Source organism: Pteropus medius, unplaced genomic scaffold (assembly GCF_902729225.1).
Source record: "Pteropus medius unplaced genomic scaffold, Ma_sr-lr_union100, whole genome shotgun sequence".
NCBI classification, from domain to species: domain Eukaryota; kingdom Metazoa; phylum Chordata; class Mammalia; order Chiroptera; family Pteropodidae; genus Pteropus; species Pteropus medius.
Window position 1 is genome coordinate 18,958,792 of NW_024344240.1, and position 21,534 is coordinate 18,980,325.

General features: G+C 37.8%; 1 protein-coding gene across 12 annotated transcripts in view; it reads left to right on the forward strand.

Annotated features, from left to right (window-relative positions):
• PLEKHG7 (pleckstrin homology and RhoGEF domain containing G7) overlaps window positions 1–21,534 on the forward strand; it is a 59,094-nt gene that overhangs the window by 34,266 nt on the left and 3,294 nt on the right. For 10 of the 12 annotated variants that reach the window (XM_039869037.1, XM_039869028.1, XM_039869026.1 and 7 more), the window contains 6 exons: window positions 3,262–3,375; window positions 9,481–9,655; window positions 11,203–11,318; window positions 11,677–11,770; window positions 17,055–17,134; window positions 19,045–19,198. In XM_039869037.1, the coding sequence (XP_039724971.1) occupies window positions 3,262–3,375; window positions 9,481–9,655; window positions 11,203–11,318; window positions 11,677–11,770; window positions 17,055–17,134; window positions 19,045–19,198 (733 nt within the window). Of the gene's footprint in view, window positions 1–3,261; window positions 3,376–9,480; window positions 9,656–11,202; window positions 11,319–11,676; window positions 11,771–13,034; window positions 13,740–17,054; window positions 17,135–19,044; window positions 19,199–21,534 lie in introns of those variants that run through there. The other 2 variants (XM_039869031.1, XM_039869033.1) reach the window with 2 other exon arrangements.

The window sequence follows — 21,534 nt, forward strand, 5'->3', positions numbered from 1 at the left end:
AGCTGTTAATATATATTTGTTTTTTGTTGTTGTTGTTATTCCTGAGGAAGTTCCACCAGCACCCTCCCACAAAGGAAATATCTTTTTCTCCACCAATCAATGTTTTCAAAAATAACTTGCAGATTCTATTTTTCCGTTGTCACCTCTCCTGTGTGGGTTTTATTAACGCAGAAATCTGCACGCATGGAACAGCCATTTCCAAGTCTGTTTTTTAAATGATTTCAATTTAAAGCAATATTCATGGCAATAGTTCGTGTAGGCTAATTACATGGTTCAGTTCTTCTAAGAAAAATGCCAGTCTCACAGAAATAAATAAATAAATAAATGAACTTTCAAACCTGTAGCCCTGGTTTGATAAATGCTATTTATTTCTTGAGTAGATATTTGGGCCTCCTCCCCACTTTTTTTGCTTTGAGCTTTTAGATTCAGTCTCTCTGTATTCTCATTTAGCAAGATTTATATCCTCACAATCCATTGAAAAACATAGATTTAGCACTTACCAGGTGCTTAAATGTGGGGCAGGTACCCTGTGCACAATAATGTGCAAAACCAGACACACTCCTGGTCATGGGGAGTTTTCAGTCTAGTTGAGGAGAAATTAAGTCAATAACAACAGTAATAATTACATAATCAAATTGAGATCAGTGCTAAGGAAAAGGGGAACAGATATGACTAAAGAAATCTAGGTTTGGGAAGATGGTCAGATAGTTACAAACGGGAAATTCTTCTTGGGGCAAAGATGCTTGAGCTAAGATATGAAGAAGGAGGAGTATTTAATGAGACAAAAATAAGCAGGAAACTAGGTAAAACGTAGGGAGATCCTTTAGTGAACTTTGAAAATGGATTTGAGTAAGAAAAACTTTGAAAAACAAGAGAAGGAATATAAAGTATTGGAAAGTAGCAAATTGTGGGCTCTCTCAATTTATTTAAAGTCAGAAAATTCTTAAATTTAGTTTTAAGTAAATAGTCTGGAAAAATACCAATTTCACATCAAAACATAAGTTGTTTTAGTCTACTCACACTGCTATAACAAAACATTACAGACTGGGTGGCTTATAAACAACAGAAATGTATTTTTCACATTTGAAGAGTGGAAGTCTGAGATCAGGGTTAGAATGGTTGGATGAGGGCCCTCTTCCAGTCACAGACTTCTCATTGTATCCTTCACATGGCAGAAGGGGCTAGAGAGGTCTCTGGAGCCTCTTTATAAGGACATTAATCTCATTCATGAGGACTCCACCTTCATGAGCTAATCATCTACTGAAGGCCCCACCTCCTAATAGCATCATGTTGGGAGTTAGGATTCAACATATGAATTTTGGGGAAACACAAACATTTACAGCATAGAGTAAGTGAACTTATAGCCTGCTTATGCAAGGGATATTAATAGACTCTTTACTAAAGGTCCGTAATATTACCCACATACTAATGCTTCATATTATGTTACAGGTGTGCAAAGATGAGCTATAAAAGTTTTTCCTAAATTTAAGAGGTCCTTTATCACTCGGGTTAGATTCAGTTGTACCAGAGTAACAGTCCCCAAATCTCAAACACTTGGTTCATATCTCACTTATGCTCTACTTCTATTTTGTCACTGTCCTCACTCTGGGACCCGTGCTGAGGACACATGTTGGGGGAGCAGCCACCACCTGGAATGTTACCAGTGGCAAAGACATAAGAGACTGAGGCAGAGATCTCACCGACTCTTCAAGTTTCTGCCTAAAGCTCATATTTCATCATCCAAGGAAGTCACATGGCCAAGCCTACCTTCAACAGAGTGGGTACATATAATCCTCCTCAGGAAGGGAAAATATATGAACAGTACTACAGCCTCACAAGAAGCTCACCAGCTGGAACATTTTGTTATTCACATTTTGTTATGAGCCTTGTGAGCAAATCATTGAGAAGGAAACTGAGGCTTGGAGAGGTTAGATAATTTGGCCAAGGTCATGTAGCTTATGGATTGCGGAACTGGATTTCTAAGACTGACCGTATACAGTCTTAACAGTTGTCTTCCTGCTAATGTCATTTCTCAAGCATCTCAGTGCCCTGTGAGAAGACCTTCTCTTTATCTCCAAGCTATCAACAACCACCCCTCTTCCCTCTCAAAAATAAATTTACATCATATGTTTCAAATTACTTCTTGCTGGAGCCAAAACTTGACATTTTCCCCCATAGCATTTTCTCCTCTGTCTTATAACAAAATATTTTTCTAGGTTTTCGTTATCTCTGCCTTTATTACTGTCACTTCCTTTAGTGGCTTTTTAGGCTTAGTCTGCTTTCTCTACTCACTGTAGTTATAATGTTACTTAAAAATGTGTCTTTCTTCTTTCATTTCACCACATGATATTGAAAATTCCTCAATGGGACCCATTATTCATTATATAATTAATAAATATATCTAGGAGCCAGCCCATAGGCTTAGCAACATAGTAGGCACCATGGAATCCTGAAAAAGAATGTCTGTCAGTAAGGAGACAGAAGCATTGGTGAAGAGTAAAGAATAACTCATTGCCAAGAAGGACATTTAATCGAGATAGTGGTACATTGTGTGTTGTGCTCTGTTTGACCATTATATATATGAATATATAGATATAAATTGGCCATTTGCCTTATTCTAAAATAACTTTGAGATGGCTTATAAATGTATAGCTGTTACAGCAAGTTTAAGACATTAAATAGAAATTATAAAGAAAAGAGAAGAGAAGTGTTAGATTAGTAATACTGTCATACAAAATGCATGCTACTAAACACAGTACGTTTAGTAGAGGTGCCAAATTTGACTCAAGTTTTAGAAGCCACCAGGAGAATTAAGGGCATTTTTAAGGAAGTTTTGATGAAAAATTAAGTGTTGTTATTTTAATCACTTATTACCAACACAAACTCAACATCAATCAACATAAGCACGGAAATTAAATGGAATATTCGTTATCAGTTACCATGAGGGGAGTGTAGATCTCAACAAAGTATAAACAGAGGTAAAGGGTGAATTACATCAAGATGTCCTTAATAGAATTTACGTATGGATAAAGAAAATGATTTATGGAGAAGTTAACTGTTTATTGTAGGAATGCCATCTTTTTAAAGAATATTTATTGTGATGATAACCTGTTTCTATCCATACAGTCATAACTCCTACTTATCAATGGTGACTCCTCCACTTTTCCCTGTTCTAGTAAGTAATAAAAGTGAGGAGAAAGAGAAAGTCTGTCTGTGCTGTCCTCGCTTTTTGATTCTCCTTCTGTTCTTTTCCTCTTGCAGTATTTCCGAGGGAGCCTCTGTCAGAGCCACCAGATCTACTGCCTGAATTATTCAGCTGCTGTCTTTTATCTTGAGAGCCTGAGGCAGAGAAATGACTTTGGAATTTATTTAAAAGTAAAGTACCATTTTCTATTCTTTTATATTTTTCCTGAGACTCTTTTGGCATAATAGGTACTAGGAATTAGTATACCCAATTAAATGGGAAAGAAGAAAAATAAATTATTAATAATACATTTAACTACAAATCTGCTTTCCTCATAAATACATCTTCCACTGCACACTTAAGAATTTTAAATGGTGCTTATCTGGAAACATATCATCTAATGCCCCTCCTAAAATTTCAGTTGAGGCTAAAAATACTTTATTTGTTCATTGGTCAGTTTGTGGAAGAAATTGGTCTGTTGCAAGGAGAAAACTAGACTAAGAACCAAGTTTGCTTGTGGCAAGAAGTTTGCTTTCGGAGGATTTCGTCCCAGCAAGATCCTATTGCACAAAAACTTGGCACACAGTTCGCCTTGTATTGTATGTGAATGGCACCCTGTAGAGCACATCACAGAGCACGACATAAATGTTACCCCTGAAGTCGTACGCTGTGGGTCCCAAAGCATCAGGACAAGGAATTTCTGCTAAGGACCTTCAGCATTTGTTAATAAGCCAACATGGAAAGAATTTTCCTTGACTTCTCTACTTGCTTTGACCCCTCTTTTGGCACTTCTTTAGACTTAACTGTATTATACCAGAGCCCTTTTGTATGACCCAGAAAAAATAGTCCAAGTCTTTCCAGAAAACTAGCTCTTCTCTGCAGCTGCAAAAAGCCCCTGGGAAAGAATCACCTCAGAAGTGTGAGAAGAAAAGCTACCATATTTCCAATAACTTAGCTGTGAATCAGTGCACTTATGGCCCAGATGTGCCAGGAAGCCTGGGTGTGGCATGGATAAGAAAAGAGGAATGAAACTGGGCAAGAAACTTGGCCTTATTTTTGTAACTTCAAACTTTCAGTGTTTTATTTGCTATACAAACTAAAACCTGAAAGCTGTTAGATTTCTAAATGTATGAATAATTGTGTTATAAAAGTTTTCCCTGGAAGCTGATGGATTAAGACTTCCAGCAAAGCCCCCAAATAGAGGACAATCTGGGTCAATTTCTTTCTCTTCTAAGCTGGGGCAGAGATTTTAACAAGGCTCAGCCATCATTTTCAGATATCTGTGGAAAATCCCTTATCAATCGTGACGTAGAAGGGTGCTTTATATTTATATGTGAAATATATATAGCATACAAAGATACTTAGGGAAAAGGATGCAATGTTGTAATGAAAACATACTATATTTTTATAATGCATAATGCTTTACCAGGCACTTTTTCAAACATCTCTTTTAATCCTTAGCAGAAAACTATGAAGTTGATCACATTGTCCACATGTGCCCCTGAGGCTCAGAAAGGTTATATGACTTTTTCAAGGTCACTTGGCCAGTAAGTAGCAAAAAATAACCTGGATCAAGGTCTTCAGGCAAAAAAAAAGAAAAAGAAAAAGAATTAAAAAACAACAACAGCAACAATGCTCTTTACATCAGACCTATTTCCAGCTCCTAGGAACTGTTAACATCATGAAGCAAAGGTGAGGAATCAACAAGAGACTTTGGAGGAATTAAGGAGAATCTGCTTTCCACTGCACCATACTACAGAACAAAAGCATCGTTACAGATAATTAATAAAATGATCATATAAAATAATTATAACATATAATAAATATAATAATAATTGTAATATATAATAATGATAATTAGTAATAATAAAGGTGATTGATTCTCAAACCCTTGCTACAACCAGGTACTACATTGTATGCTGGTCATCTATGAACTCTTTGTTTACACAATAACCCTATGGGATTTTATATTATCCCCATTTTTCAAAAGTTTAGACAAATTAGGCAATTCAATGAAACGTACTGTTGTTCAGGGGTGGGCAGAAGGAGGATTTGAATTAGGACCTGTCTGAAGCTGACATTTATTCTCCAACCATGGTCTGATATAAACACTGTTGTTGAAGAACTTAAATCTGTGTCTTATTATGGGCTGTCTGAAATTGGGCTATGAATGCACTGAGATGAATTTACCCTCCACATCATGTGGGGCTGGGCTTAATTAATGTCGGTACATCATGTTGTGTACCTTGATAGGAGTAGAATTCTCCCTGCTCTTTCAGAGACAGTTAAAATAATGCAGAGAAAGAGACTAGGACTTTGTATCAGGTCTCTTCACGGGGTTCAATCTACCAGATGCCATGTTCAAAGATTGGTTATAAGGATGCTCAATGATTTCAGTGAGAACCTCACCAAAGAAATAGGAAATATAAAAATGGAGACAGAAAACATAATAAAAACCAGTCAGAAATGAAGTATACAATAACTGAAATAAAGACGACATTAGAGTGAACCAATGGTATATTAGATGAAGCAGAGAATCAAATCAGTGATTTGGAAGATAAAGTAGCAAAAATATCCAATCAGAAGAGCAACAAGAAAAAAATCCAAAATAATGAAGATAATTTGAGGGGCCTCTGAGACAACATCAAGCATAACAACATTCACATCATAGACCAGAGGAAAACAGAGAGAGCAAGGAATTAAAAACCTATTTGAAGAAATAATGATGGACGACTTCCCTAGACTGGTGAAGGAAATAGACATACTAGCCTGGAAAGCACAGAGAGTCCCAAACAAGATAGACCCAAAGAAATACACACCAAGACACATCATAATTAAAATGCCAAAGGTTAAAGACAAAGAGAGAATCTAAAAAGCAGCAAGAGAAAAGCCATTAGTTATCTACAAGGGGGCTCTTATAAGACTGTCAGCTGATTTCTCAAGAGAAACATTACAGGTCAGTAGGGATTGATACGAAACAGTCAAAGTAAGGAAAAGCAAAGATCTACAACCAAGATTACTTTGCCCAGCAAAGCTATCATTTAGACTAGGACAGATAAAGAGCTTCCCAGACAAGAAAAAGTTAAAGGAGTTCATCACCACCAAACCAATATTATAAGAAATGTTAAAGGGACTTCTTTACTTCTTCACCTCTTTCTCCCAGCTCCCCAACTTCCCTCCCTTCTCGCTATCATCAGATTGTCTTCTATATTTGTGAAAAAAAAAATTCTTTAAACATTCCACCAAACTACTGAGGTGGTTACTCTTGTTATCCACATGTCACAGATGAGATTTAGAGATTATTAATAAATTCCCTAAGATTTCAAGAATATGGGCTGCCCCAGCCTGATGTTACATCCTACCAGGACAAATATATGAGAAGAACATTTTTATTTGGGCCTCTGCATTCCTTTTACTATTCCCTTAAACACTTTGAATATTTACTATAAAACAAAAGCAGCCTCCATTGATTAGACCCATCCATAAAATGGCTTTTATGTCCAACTTCCCTTGACAGAGATGTTCTTTTTTTCTCCTAATGGACCTGAAAAAGCTAAAGCCAATAGAGTGATGAAACAAAAGCTTTTACTACTTTTAGAATCATTGATATCTTTTTCGTCTCTTCTGAGGCCTTCTGAAACAGTAAAAGCTTCTAATAATTCCCGCCTGGATCCTTGTCTCTATTTACCACTGATGCTTCTTGCTTGATTGAAGTCTGGTGTAAATTGGGTGTTTTCACATTTACCCTGAATACCAGAGGGTGCTGGCAGCCAAAGCTGTTTTCTATGGCATGGAAATTTGGGACAGTGGCTGTGTATTTTGAGAGAATACCTAACTGCTGCTGAGAAATCTGTTACTGGACCTCCCAGACACCTGAGCTGGAATGCTGCTGCCAATAAGTGAGTCAGCATGGAAATCAGCCACTAAGACCACAGACTAAGGCCCCTTCACACCTCTTCTTTACACTTCTTACCACGCCCAGCCTCTCCACATCTGTATTTCCTGCTTCCTTCTCCATTCCTTCCAACTTTGATGGGAATCCCAGCCATTTTGAGCTGGATGAGAATTTGGAGGTGACCTACTGCCTTCCACCAAGAGGAATCTGAAGTATGGAGAAAGAGAGGTAGTCCACCTCAGCAAGCCTTAAAGCCTGGCTCCTAAAGCTCCATCTACCATGAACCCTTGCGCTCACTTTCATGACCTGCCTTCTGTATATAGAAAAGTGAAAAAGATAACAGAATTTCTGTGAGGAAGAACATTGGATGTTTTCAGAAGAAATACTTCAATAAAGTTCCTGGTGCAGGAGGGTGAACCCCCCCAAGGATACAGTCAAGCTGTGAAAAACAAGTGCAAATTGCTAAGCATGAGGCCAAAAGAGAAAGGGAGAAGAGTTGGAAGGGGGGGAGGGAAAGGAAAAGCTTTCTCTTTCTAAAGAAGAGAATGGAGACTAGACTTTGGGTAGTAAGCACATAATAGAGTACACAGATGTTATATTATTATATTGTTGTACACCCGAAATGTATATAATGTTATTAACCAATGTTACCCTCAATACATTTAATAATAAAAAAATAATTAGAAAGAAAGAGAATGAAGCCATAAAAGCGCTGTGAGATGTGAATTTGACCCCTCCTGAACAACCCAAAATCTTCAGTAAAATAAACATAGACACTCATAAAACATTTGTCATGAGTGGGATTACAGTGGAAACCAACATAAAAAAATAATCAAGGGGCTAAGTTTGACATTTGGCCCGAGCTGTTCAGGGAAGAAACAGTGTGCGTACGTGCAAAAGTGTAGGGGCCAGAGGAAGCCATAAGAATCCCAGCCTCTCACTGAGTTTGTAAATATCTAAGGGAGGGCTTTGGATTTGGTGGGAGTTTGAGTCAATTGTACCTAGATCTCCAAAATGCGAAGGCCAACATCTAGGCATAAAGATATGTGAAGCTATCTTTGGGGAAGCAGAGGGAGCCTTCCACAATGTAATTTCGCTAACCTAAGGCCGGCCCTGAGGGTCTGGGTCACGAAGCAGAGGAGATAACCTGGCCCAGGACTGAGCATGAAAGACAGAAAAGAGGCAGTAGTCTGTACTAAGAAAATCATTTAGTGCAAAAGCAGGACTTCTTTACAGCTGACCTCAGGTGTGGGTAGGTGGGAGAAGAGAACAGGAAGAGAACACACACTCCAAAAATACTTCTTGATGAACCTGTGCGCATAGTAGCCAGAGACCTAGCTCCACGAGCCAGGTGTCACGTGTGTAAAAGCCAAGGACCCTCAGGTTCAAGACAGTGTTGAATTCAAAGAAACAGTCCAGCAGATGAAACAAATTTATGAACTATTCTCATGTTTACTTGTTTCTCAAATACCATTTATGGAAATCCAATATAAATTCCATAGCAATACTTGCTACAATTCTTTTTCCTGTCTTCCTCAGGGCTTGCACACCCTGCAACTGCCTCTTTGTCCAAACTCTCCTTGTTGAAAATTATCTGTGTCTTTATCCTTCTCCTCTCTCCTCTCTGCTCTATAGCATGTAGATCGATTTAGCCTCTTCAACTTTTATTTTTATTTTCTTATATTATTCTGATTTCCTTCAACAAAGGAGAATCAAGGATCTAATTCAACAAGAAAAATCCTTTCTTTTTCCTTCTACCCCACCAATGTTGATTTGCAATTCTCCTAACTGTGCAGCACAACAAGGATGGGAACAGAGCTGGAAAAATCATAAATCGCCCCCTCAGAGCCAAGGGGGAAACTAAACTCTCAAATGAGAAGGGTAAACAAGGCTGGAGCACACATATTAACACATCTTCTCACTGCCACTGATGGAACATGCATTCTCCAGGGGATTTAACAAATTCTAAACTTTTCCCATGCCTTTAAATCTTGATAAATTTCCCCATTTAGGAGGACTTAGTGGTGATGTTATTGGTGATGCTGACCACTGCTTCATCACCATACTGGGAAGGTGAGACATCTGAAGAAGGATTCTCTCATTTCTTTCATTGGGAAGTAACAGTGTTAGTCAGCAATATTCAATAATACTTCTTAACCACATCTAAGAAACCCATTTCAGACTCTGCATTTGGCACTGGTAGACAGATGCTTGCTAAAGACAATTTAATATGGGAATTTCAAAAGCAAATTCTCCTCTGTAGCTTATAAATTTTCCCAGGAAGCCCACAGTTGCATTATGTCACTACTTTATAAAATCTCTAAGAGTTTCTCATGTCCAGGCTTCTCAAGGCCTTGATAGGAGAAGTGATATTCTGAATATCTGCTTTTGCCTTCCCCAGTGGTGTGAGCAAAATGAACAGTGCAGACGCCTTCACCTGCCTGAGCTGCTAGTGGCCCCACTACACAGGCTGACTCGATACCCCTTGTTGCTGAAGAATATCTGGAAAAGGAGTACAGACTCTACTGAGAAAATCATGATCTACTCCATCAAGGAAAAGGTGGAAAAGTCGATCCGTAAGTCTCTGAGATAAGGGACCCCGAGCTCCAGTAGAAGCTTAATCAAAGAGTTGGTGGGGTGGGGGGGGGTGCCTTCTGGCTACCAGGAACGATCTGGGCTTCCATCTTAGAAGGTAATTCCAGTGCGTTGAGGTCATGGTTCTGGGAAATGTGGATTTGAGTTTGAGGGAATTGTATATCAAACACACACAAAACAATGGGCTCCAGTCACATCCTGGTGAACCCTATGAGAACTCGACCACCGAGTTTACGCAGGACGTGGCTGTCTCCAAGGTTTTCAGATGTGAGTTCAGGCAGGAAAAGTTCTACTTCCCAGATGATTGAAGGCACTTTGTTTTTAACATCCCCACTGAGCCCAAACACAAAGCACATGGGAATAAACACCATGGGAAGCCTTTCCGGAGGACAAATTACTATTCATCATTTTTTTTTCAGTCACTGAAATCCAGGGCCAATCTAAAATTAATGCCAACTGCAATCTTTAAAACTGAAATTTGGGAATAGGAACAGAGCAAGCCCTGTGACGACTTAAGTTTATCTGAGTAGCTCTGTAAAATGGAATCCAAAGAATTTTGTGATATATGCCCATAAGCCAAGATTTCCTGGGAGCGTCAAAGGGAACAAGTCAAAGCTATGATTATCAGCTGCGAAGAATGATATGTCTTTCTTTTGCAAGTTTAAAAGTAAAATGACCATCCAGTTGGGAGTTTCTTTCCTCTTTTTAAAGCTTTTGTTCAAATTCTAAAATGATCCAAGGAACTAAAATTAAGCTTATCAAATGAATAAGACAAAAATTTAATTAAAAGCAGAGTTTTTAAAACTTTCAGAGTAATTGTGAAGATTATTACTCATTTCGATAGGTTTTTGAGGAAGAGAATAACATCTCTTCTGAGGATTTCTCAATAAAATATGGATTTTCATTGTTGGGGGAAGAGATCCTTGTGGCCTTCCTTTAAGTCTATGAGCTTAAAGATGATAAATTCTCAAGGATTCTCCTAACCATGTGATTCTGTGGGCCTATGCCTTGCCCTTCATGTTCCTAAAAAACATTTAGAAACCTCAGTAGAATATGTTATTAGAAAATATTGGAACATTAATACAAACTGTAAGAAGAGAAAATGTTTTCACCAAAAAAAATAATTATCCTTACCATAAAGGAAATGCATGTTTTATGATTAAGACAAAAATACATGTTCGTTTTAGTTAGTCTGATTTTTTTCATCTTCTAATTATAGGCCATGTTGAATGGAGAATAAGAGAAAGCTACAAAGGACATTATTTGTATTATTTAAATAAAATTGCGCAATACATTTCCAACCTACTGAATTAAATTATTTAAGCTTCATTTTTCTCTGCAAGAGACTAATTCCAAATTAGTGGGTTTTTCTAAGACATTTAGACTGCAAACAATATGTTAAATGAACCTAAAGTATGGTTTTACTACAGGGGCGGTATCTCTAAGTGATTACTGTGCATCTTGGTTAAAATTTATACTGTAATGTCACGTGAATTCAAAAATATATTTAATGTGTCTTGTTTTTCAGGGGATCTTGAAGGAAAAGTGAAGTGGCTTGACAATTTCCAAAAATTTAGACACCTACAGGAGATTATAGTGTGGCCTCCGCTTTGGGATAGAGATAAAAGGTTTTTCATTCCAGAGGTACAAAACGGATCAATTAAGACTTATATTCCTTTCCAGACGTCTGGCATTCAGGTGGAAATAGACTAGTCTTTCAAGGTGCCCAGCTGTCCACTTGAAAAAATAAATCTAGTTTTGTGAACAAGAAGTAAAGCCTTCTTTCACGTGGCATTGTATGTAGGGAGGCTGACGTCATCACACCATTCTTGGGGTGGTCCTTCTGAGAGGTTTTCCCGTTCTTTCCCATTCTTGTGTCCATCTACTGGCATTTCTAAATGTCCTGATCTTAATAGATAAAGTACATTGCCCCAGCTACTGGAACAGGTTCTCTTCCAATCGCTAACAACCTCTCTTTGATTTTTCTCCCTTGTTTCTCAAGTGCCTGAAACACATTTTTAAAGAACACATGGCAGAAAGCATCCTGTCACCGACCAACAGACACCTTCTCTATGAGGGAAAATTAACTCTTGCAGGTAAATAATTGCTTCCTTTAAAAACTCAACATCTTTGCTCCCTTGTAACGTGTCCAATTGTTGCTAATTGAAGGGTGGGAAGAATTGCATTTGCCTATGGAAGATGTGAATCACAGAACATCCTGTGGAGTCAGGCAGACGCAAGCTTAATCAAAGATTTCACAATATAACTAGCTATGTGTCCTCCATTTTCTCTCTGTAAAATGGGATAACTATATCTATCTTGTTAAAATGAAATAACATACATAAAGTGCTTAGCTCAAGGTCTGGAACATAATACACAGTCTGTCAGCTGTTATCATCATTTTACTACTCCAACGAGCTAGGCAATCATCTTGTCAGTGTTGACTGAGAACCTGTTATGTAAAACGTGTTGTGCTAGGTGGGTACCATTGGAGGATATGGAATTATTATTCTGTATAAACTTTGACCCTCTAGTTGAGAAGCTCTGCCATCATGAGCAGACCTGCAAGTTAAGTTGAGAATGAAAGAGGGTCTGTGAAGCTGGAGTACCCAGAAAAGCCTTCATGTGGTTCATGAGACTAGAGGTAGGCATGGGGGATACAAAGATGGAGATCAGTAAAGGACAACCCAGATGAAGACTATAGCAGGAGAAAAGTACTGGAGGCAGAAGCCACATCAGAGAATAAGCTCTGCTAGAGTGGTGAAGAGGGCAAGCCTTGAAAGTTGACTGCCAGATCATGTCCTGGCTCAGCATTTTCTATCTGTGTAACCTTAGGCCAGTTATGGTAATTTCCCCTCTTTGTTGTGAGGATTAAATGAGCTAATGGATGTACAAGGATTTGAAAGAATGGTTGGCACAGAATCAGTGTTCAATAAATATTATGATCAGAAAGGACTGGCTGGAGAAACAAGATTTGCATTCATTCATCTATTCATTTCTGCACAAAATCTTGATTGGATATCTACTACGTGTGAAGCCCTGTGGGGTGTGAGGTTTCCTATTTATGGTAGTATGAAATCTGGTGAGGAGTTCCAGGCAACAACTCCTTATTCGATACACATTTGCTGAGAATCTGCCATATGTTAGGTGTAGCATAAGATGATAGGTTGGGACATAACCCCCACCTGGCAATGGCTGACGGGGAAAGATAGACACACCCAGCATTTTCCATCGAAAGACTTTTTCATGCATTTTCTTCTTCTAGTGACTTATACAGAGAAGTTAAATTTAATCCCATGTTATAAATGAGAAATCTGAGGCCCAGGGAGGTTCCATATCATGCTCGGGGTTACCTGACAGGTTAACAACAGAGTCCAGGACCAAGCCAGGCTGCCTCAGTTTATGGAATGGCACCAGCTGCTTTGGAAGGCAAACAGGGGGACCCAGCCAGGAAATCGCCAACAAGTGATAGGCTTAAAAGTTGAAGAAGGAGTTATTGGAAGCAATGGACAAAATGGATTTAGAGGAGGAGACCAAAGCAGAGACCTGCCCAGAAGCTCCACAGTGAAGCCAAGTGAGGCAAGAAGAGCTGAGCCTGTGTTTCTCAACCATTCTTAACCTGTAGACCACCGCCCTCCCACTTTCGTTTGGAAAAATAGCAATTTTAAATTTTTTTTGATGTTATTCACAATTTCAAAAATAATTATATGTTGTGGCAATGCCAAATCAAAGTAATAAAGCAAAACACGGCTCTTCATTCAAACATGTCTTTCCTGCCAAAACTGGCTTCCACCTGGAATTATGAGATTTTTATTTACTTCTTCTTTCTATCTATGAACTTTCCAACACTGTGAGATGCGCTGGCCTATCCTAAAATGTTAGAAATGGGCATAGATAGAAAAGGATGAATGTGAGAGATATCTCAAAATAGGAGGATTTTATACTTGACAAAATGGTTAAAAAAAAAAATAGATCGACGCCTTTGAGTGTTCTAATCTATGTGTCTGAAAGATTGGTCAATCACACAGAAGGTGATAGAGTAAGTGGGTCAGGAAGTCAGTCTTAGGTTTCAGCTGTGTGCAAGTTGGATGAACATGACAATGACCATCTCTCGGTGAAAAGCCATGTCAGGGGTTTATTCACAGGTCACATGGCAGTGGGGTGCTTGTCATGGAAGCATACATGAGGAGACCGGCCTAAGAAGGAGTCTAATTTTTCAGAAAAAGTTTCTTGTAGAGTTAAATGTGGTAGAATGTGGATGAGCTACACAAATGTCACTAACACAAGGCATTTGTTTAATGGCATTTGCTGTGTTCATCAAGTCCCATCAGAGAAGAGGCACCATTTAGTTATATCAAGTCAAATTTAAAGTCATTGGGACTTTGACTCAGTTGGCATGGAGATGCTGTGGGGGTGGGGATAACAGTGTTAGAAGAAACAGGACATCATTTTAAATGGAAAAACACTGGACCAAGAATCAGGGAATCTAGCTCCAATTGCAGACTTTGGGAAAATTTTTTAATTTCCCTTCTTCTCTTCTGTAAATATTATTGATGGTGGTGATGGTGATGATGATGACAATGATGATGATACCTAACATTTGTATATTTTGTTTCAACATTTTTTCTAGCTTTAAAAACTGCACTGTTATAAACAAATAAGTATATTTTCTCATTCCCAGAAAGTACAAATTTTCATAACTTTTGGAGCATGACCAACTTCCCACTGGAATTCATTCCAGCATATCTTTCACACATGTGTTGCTCCCCACAGATTAGTATTTCTAATTAGAAAAATGAGTAAGGTGCAGAAAAATATGATGGTCCAACAGCTGTAACACCTAAAGAACACGTATTGTTCAAGTTACTGCAGAACTAGAATAAGTCAGCAATTTCGCTCTGCTCTTTAACAGTGCAATGAAAATCCCACAGTCTAGATTCCATGAGAAAAAAATACCTAGTCAATATAGAACTGCACAAATCTGTAAGTCTCATATCTGGTTCTGTAACACTTAGCTAAGCAGAATTTCAGACTCGCAATGTTCATTGGTTAAGTCTAAGTCTAAATTTGGTTAAAGTTTTTCACTGGGATAATAATAGCTTCAAATTCCTGGGATAATAAATGTGAAGAGTCTGACTTTACGCTTACAATCTCCCTCCTTAGTCATCCTCTTTCATATCTACTTTTTAGCACTATCAGTTTCTGAATTTATCTTATTTTAAATCTTGTTTACATGTTCATTATGTGTCTGCTCTCACTAGAAATAAAACTCTTTGAAGGCAGAGATTCTATCTTAATTATTGACACGTAGCAAGTGCTTAATATTTGTTGACTGCTTGATGGGACACTAGGGCCTCAATAAATGGTAGGTAAAATAATCATTACTTCCTAAAATAAAGTCTAGGACACAAATAGTCTAGCTCACTGACTATTTGTTAAAATAAAATAGTTAAAATTATCAGGAGAAAACAAAACTGTTTCATTTTGACAGTCATCAACCTAATTTATATATGAGCGGCAGAGGTTGGGGAAAACAACATTTAACAGGTCCTGAAGGTCTAGTTTTGTCCAAATATCCCATTCTTAACGTTATGTATGTATTAGGATATTGGTTCAGCCACTGGAGACAGAGAGAGATAATAATCACTTAGAAAGGTAGATGTTTATTTTTCTCCCATGTAAAGGTTGAGTTCTGCTGTGACGGCCCTCCTCCATGGAGTGATTAGAGACCCAGGTTTCTTCTGGGGGTTTTTTTCTGCCATTCCTGGGGTATTGCTTTCTTCTCTGAGGCTGAAGATGAGTTCACCAGTGTGACTAGCTGGTAGGAAGGAAAAAAAAGTGAGCAGGAGAGCAAAGCCCTGCTTTTTAAGGATATGACTCAGAAATTGCACACTTTCGCTCATATTCCATTGATCAGAATTTAATCACTTGATCATATTTAGCTACAAAAAAAAAGCTGAGAGCTGTACTATTTATTTGCAGTAAAACTGTACCCATAAAAAATTCAGAAATTCCATTACTACAAAAGAAGGGGTGAATGGTTTTTGAGGGACAATCAGAAAGTTTTGCCATAGCCTCATTTGCAAAGAATAAATGAATTTCTAGTAATGATGAAACACAATTTTTTAAAAAACATTCAAGGAGGATTCAAGATTGAATAAAATATCTAATTTCTTCTCTACACAAATATGGAATCTTTTCTCTATACTTAAAGGGGAGGAAATAGACATGACTCCTAAATATTTTATCTATTAATTTAAACTTTGCCACCTAGTTTCCAGGAGTAAAAGTATATGAGGAAAACTTTCTAGAATAATATAAATAAATAAAGAAGAATAATAAAAAATATTTACTGAGTTTTCTTATATTTATTTTAAGCACCTATCACAGACTGCCTCTAAATAGACTGCCTTTTTCTCTGAAATCACTTAAATTTAACCATTTTTCTTCTAATTTCTAAAGAGTAAAATTAGAGAGAGAGATATCTTATTCTAATATTTGATTTCTCTTCTACTAACCCTTTCCTAGAGAAAAGCCTATTTGCCTTATGTTGCTATCAAAAAAGTTTATAAATATAAAGTTACATGGAGAATATTTAAACATTAGAGACACACTGTAAAACTTGAGAAAGAAGAAGTTTAAATAACTCTCAATCAGCTAAGGCCACCTTACCAAAACATCATAGACTTGGTGGATTAAACAACAGAAATTTATTTCTCACAGTTCTGGAAGCTGGAAGTCCAAGATCACATAGCCTCCCAATTCGGTTTCTGCTGAAAACTCTCTTCCCAGCTTACACATGGCCACCTTCTCAGTGTCCACATGTGGCTTTCTCTATGATGTTTCTTCTTATGATGCCACTAATCCTATTGGATCAGGGCTCCACTCCTATGCTTTCATTTATTCTTAATTACTTCCTTATTCCAAATACAGCCATATTGAGGGGTTAGGATGTCAACATATGAATTGAGGAGTGGGACATAATTTAGTCCAGAGCAATGGCAAATGCTCTTTTTCTGGTTATGTCTACCTTTGCCAATGACCACCTAGATGAGTCAAGAGGCAAAAATGCTGTACGTTCAACATCTTAGTCGAAACCATTACAAATATTATACAAGTCATCTTAAACCCACATGAAATGCATCATGAATACAATGTCTTTAAAGTCATGAGCTTGGGCTCTTATCAAGTCTCTGCTTCAGGAAGAAATCAGTCCAACAGTAGTGCAGTTTTCTGACCCACGTCTTAGGAGCGCCCTGAGCTACCAGCCTGGTATGCCAGGATTCCTGGCCTGTTTTGTTTTCTGAGAGATTCTTTCATCTAAAAAAAACCTTCTGCTTACTATTTCCAACCCCAATTTCACCTTCTTTCTTTCCTCAGAAAGTACCAGATTCCTAGATGTTTATCTGTTTCTCTTTGATGATTTCCTCTTAGTTACGAAAACTAAGCGCAACAAAAAGGTAAAATGCTGCTATTTTTAAATAAGTTTGCTAAATAAGTTTAGAACTATTTCCAAAAAAGTTGTGTTAAAAAAAAATAAGAAATTCTTATACATCAAATTGAGCGATTCACCCTCTAAAAAAATGGAGACATTATAAAATATTGGCTTTTTCAGTCATATAGTTCTGAACTAAAAAATAACAATAATGAAAGCAAGTTACATTTCTTAAGAATGTCAAAGGACACATACGTTTTTAGAATAACAGCCTGTACACTTTCAAGGTAAGTCCCAGAAGCCACAGGATTTTATTCCTGACCTGCCTAAGCAAGCGAAACCAAAATTCTTTTGTCCATATTGGCCCTTTCATCATCCGAATTGTCCACCACAATGAAAACTGCCAAAGTTGGGGAACTCTCTAAACTGTCTGCTGCCATGTGCCCAGGTGATATCCATCACTCCTTCTGATTTAAAAGCTCACATAATTCCTGGAAAATAATGATTTGGGGGCACGGTGGAGGAAGCCCTGATCTCGTGGTATCCACCCGGATGTAAGAACGGCAACAGCCAAACAAATGTATAGCTGGCATCACAGACAAAATGAGTCACTTGGAGTTAAAGCCACAAAATCTCTTCTGAAAACAGGGATTTTTCCCATTACTTGCGTATTAATGGCTACTGCTATTGTTGTATCATGGTCCACTAAAGGCTTTCTATCTTAATTTCCCATGTCACAGTCTGTCCCCTGAATGGTATAAAGGAGTGGTATCATGAAGAGAGGGCCTTCTGTAAGGCACTCAGGCACCTGTCTTAGAGCGGGGAGGAATAGCTGCAATATGTCTTAAGCCATCAGAGATAGCTAATGTTGTTTCATTCACCCACTTCTTTGCCAGATGACTAGCTTTACACAGATGCAAGATAATGAGACTAGATATCTCATATCTTTTAATAACCTGAGCTTCTGGATGGCATGTTGGTTAGTTGAGCTAAATAATTTAAGGATTTTTAAGCAATAAAATAGACACTCATTAATCTGTGAATAGTTGAATGATCATTGGAAAGGAAGTAGCTAGTGGAGAATATTAAGAATCACAGGTTTGAAACTCGAATGGCCTCTTCTCTTAAGCTATCCAGACTAGCATGTCTGAACAGCTCAGGCTCTGAAAATCTCTATCCCTTCCAAAAGCTTGACACTAAGCACAGCTAATTTCCTTTCAAATAATGGCTCAAACCTGAGTTAAAGGTGGCCCACATTCACCATATTATAAGGTAATATTCTGGTTTCATGCTTCACAACTTGATCCCAGAATAAGAAATGTTACGTTTTAAATCCTTCCTTAAATTACTCTGTCTAGTAAATCTGGAGAGTTTTGTTGACTTCATAGGCACAAAAATAACCACCCAGAGAAGACATGGGGTTTTACTTATTTTGGAAGAGGGAAAAAAAAGAATGCTATCTGTTTTAAATTTGTCTTTGCAATTTAATGCACCTGTTTTTAAAAATTCAACATCTTATATATTCAAAATAATTTCAATTATTTATAAATTATAGAGCATGGAATCTACTTCAAGTTTAGTATTTGATCCCATGACAGAGTTGGCCAAAAAAATGAGGCTCCCCTTTCTCATTCATCTCAGTACTGTAGAGAAATACTGGAAATGAAGAATTTCCCACTGATGTGATAGTGATTAACATGCTTCCCAATTGTAGATGTCACACATTATTTATTCAGGTAATTAAATTTAGGTATCAGAAAACTGTGCTGCAAATCACTATGTACTTTGAGAAAATGCTTTTCAAGACCGAGAAAGAACAGTAAGCTGGATTTCAAGCAATTGTTTCTAAAAATCAATATGCTTAAGGATACAATTTAGGTATGTGCACCAATGCTTATTTCCTATTAATTGCATTATTGCCCTCTTTAATTTCAGAAAGTTGGAGGTTCAGACAGCAGTTTAATATGTCATTCTCTTACTCCTGAGCTGCAAACAGTAATAAAAGAGGGTGGTTCCTGTACAGTACTCGATCAGCCCATTCCACTCGACAGATTGGTAGTCAAAAGTATTGATCCACTCCATATGTCAGGTACGTGTCAGTTTTCATCATTCAGTTTATCTGTTTGCCATCGCAAAGTTTTATACTGGCCATTTTTGGTAACAGCACATGAATCCAATTTAAGTCTTCATAAAAGACAATACCGAGTTTCTATGCAGCTATATATAATTCAATCCACAAATTCATTATGGAAAAAATGTTGGACTTGGTTTCCAGTACTTGGATGACCCAGCTCTGCCACTTGCTAGCTATGTGACCATAGGCAAGGAGCTTAAATTTTCTATGCCACAGATTTCTCTTGATAAATAGAGATAGCAATATCTAGATCAGTGGATTGTCAAGAGAATTAAATGAAATAATGTATGTAAAGCACTCAAATGATAGCTATTTTTAGTATGGTTATTACCATTATTAGTACTGTTCCTATTGATAAATCCCTGGTACACCACAATGTGTTATATAAGCCTAAGATATTTTATTTTAATAGCTCTATAGAAAGAAATATGCCAGAAATAATCTATCATCTATCTATCTATCTATCTATCTATCTATCTATCTATCTATCTACCTACCTATCTACCTACCTACCTACCTACCTACCTATATACATGTGTGTGTGTGTGTATGTAGGTAGGTAAGTAGGTAGGTAGATAGATAGATAGATAGATAGATGATAAATAGATATCATGGTAAGAAATATATATCATTTTCATTAATTTTTCAAGCATTTCCTGAATGTCTACTGAGAACCAGAACTTCTATGGGTACCCTAGAGTTATAAAAATGACTAAGAAATAGGCCTTGATCTTGGCAAGCTCTCAAAACAATGAAAGATCAGTTAATTCTGTCACAAAAGCCCTGGCACTGGAGGGACTGAAAGGACATTTCGGTTTCCCCAGTGTTGGGTGGATGTGGCAATGTTCAGAAGGAAGCTGGAGGTCATTCTGCCCTGCGTATAGGCTCCTAGGAGACCAGCTGAAGCCAGAAGGAAAGGACTGCCTTTCTGTTGCAAGGGAGGAACAGAAACAGAGGGAGAACCACCATTCCCCTCAGTTCCCATCCCAGCAGTCCAGAGCGTTAATGACTGGCATAGGACCCACCCATGGGTAACAACAGCATTACATAGTGAATGAATGAAGGAGTACACAAACGAATAATAGAAATAGCAAACATTTACCTAGTTGTTATGTAACCAAGTTATGTATTTAAATGTTTTACATATGTTAATGGTTACATACTGAATGGTTACAGACTCTCTCCCCAAGATCAGAAGGCCCCCACTAAGAGGGATCTTGCATCCAGAACCAGAATCTTCTGTCTCCTTTTTCTATTCTTTCTACTTCCACTACGATTTACTGAAAAATGACCTGGGCACGCCCCAAGGCCTCATACCTGATTCGGCTGGGTCCAGTCACGGCCTCTGTAGGCCAAAGTCTGCATAAGCCAGGGAACATTTCAGGAGTGAGTTTTAAAAAAAGGGCATCTCAAGGGAGTAGAATCTTTGCCTGTGAGGATAATATCCCCCACTCTCTACCTGGTGTAAGCCTCCTCCCTGCATGGTGGACGGCAGAGCAATGTAAATGGGAAATACTCAGTATGTGAGGCCCAGAAATCACTTCCTTTTGTTTGTTTTAGTTTACTTTTTCAAAAATGTCATATCAGAGGACATTCTAGGCCAGGAATTTATTCCGTCACTCTAGAGGCCATAGTTAGAAGATTCTGGCATGATAAATGGACCTGAGGGGAGGAAGCTGTCAGAACGCCATGTGGAAGAGTGGCAGCAGCTTGGACTCAGTTCAGCCACAGTCCTGCCAGGTTTAAAAACTGGTTTTTATGGGAAATCTGACATCACTGAATTACCTTGGGAGACGTACGTTTTTTCTCCTCTATTTCTTTTTCTTTTTCATTTTTTAAAATATAAACAGTACTTTTTTAAAACTACATTTTTGTTGTTGTTGTTATTTTTTGATTTGTCACTACCATCTCTCATTTCTGTGTTTTTATGTTTTTCTGATCTATTTTGACTGTTCGGATACAGTCACTGCATGAGGCAGAATAGCTATAGAGAAAGAGTACAGGGCACAAAAAGATGAGACTGAGCTTTGGAGTGACAGAAACCTGGTTTCAAATCCTGACTCTATCATTTACTGTGTGATCTTGGAAAAATTAGTCTAAATCTGTTTCCTCACTTATAATTGGGAATTATCTGACCTATCTTATACGGTTGCTGTGTGGTTTAAATGACACAAAAAGGAAAAAATATAACACAGTGCCCAGTACACAGTAAGCGCTAAATAAATGGTGTCAATTATTATATTATTATTTATCATTGTAATAGAATGTCAGGAGGAAAAGAGCTATTCTTG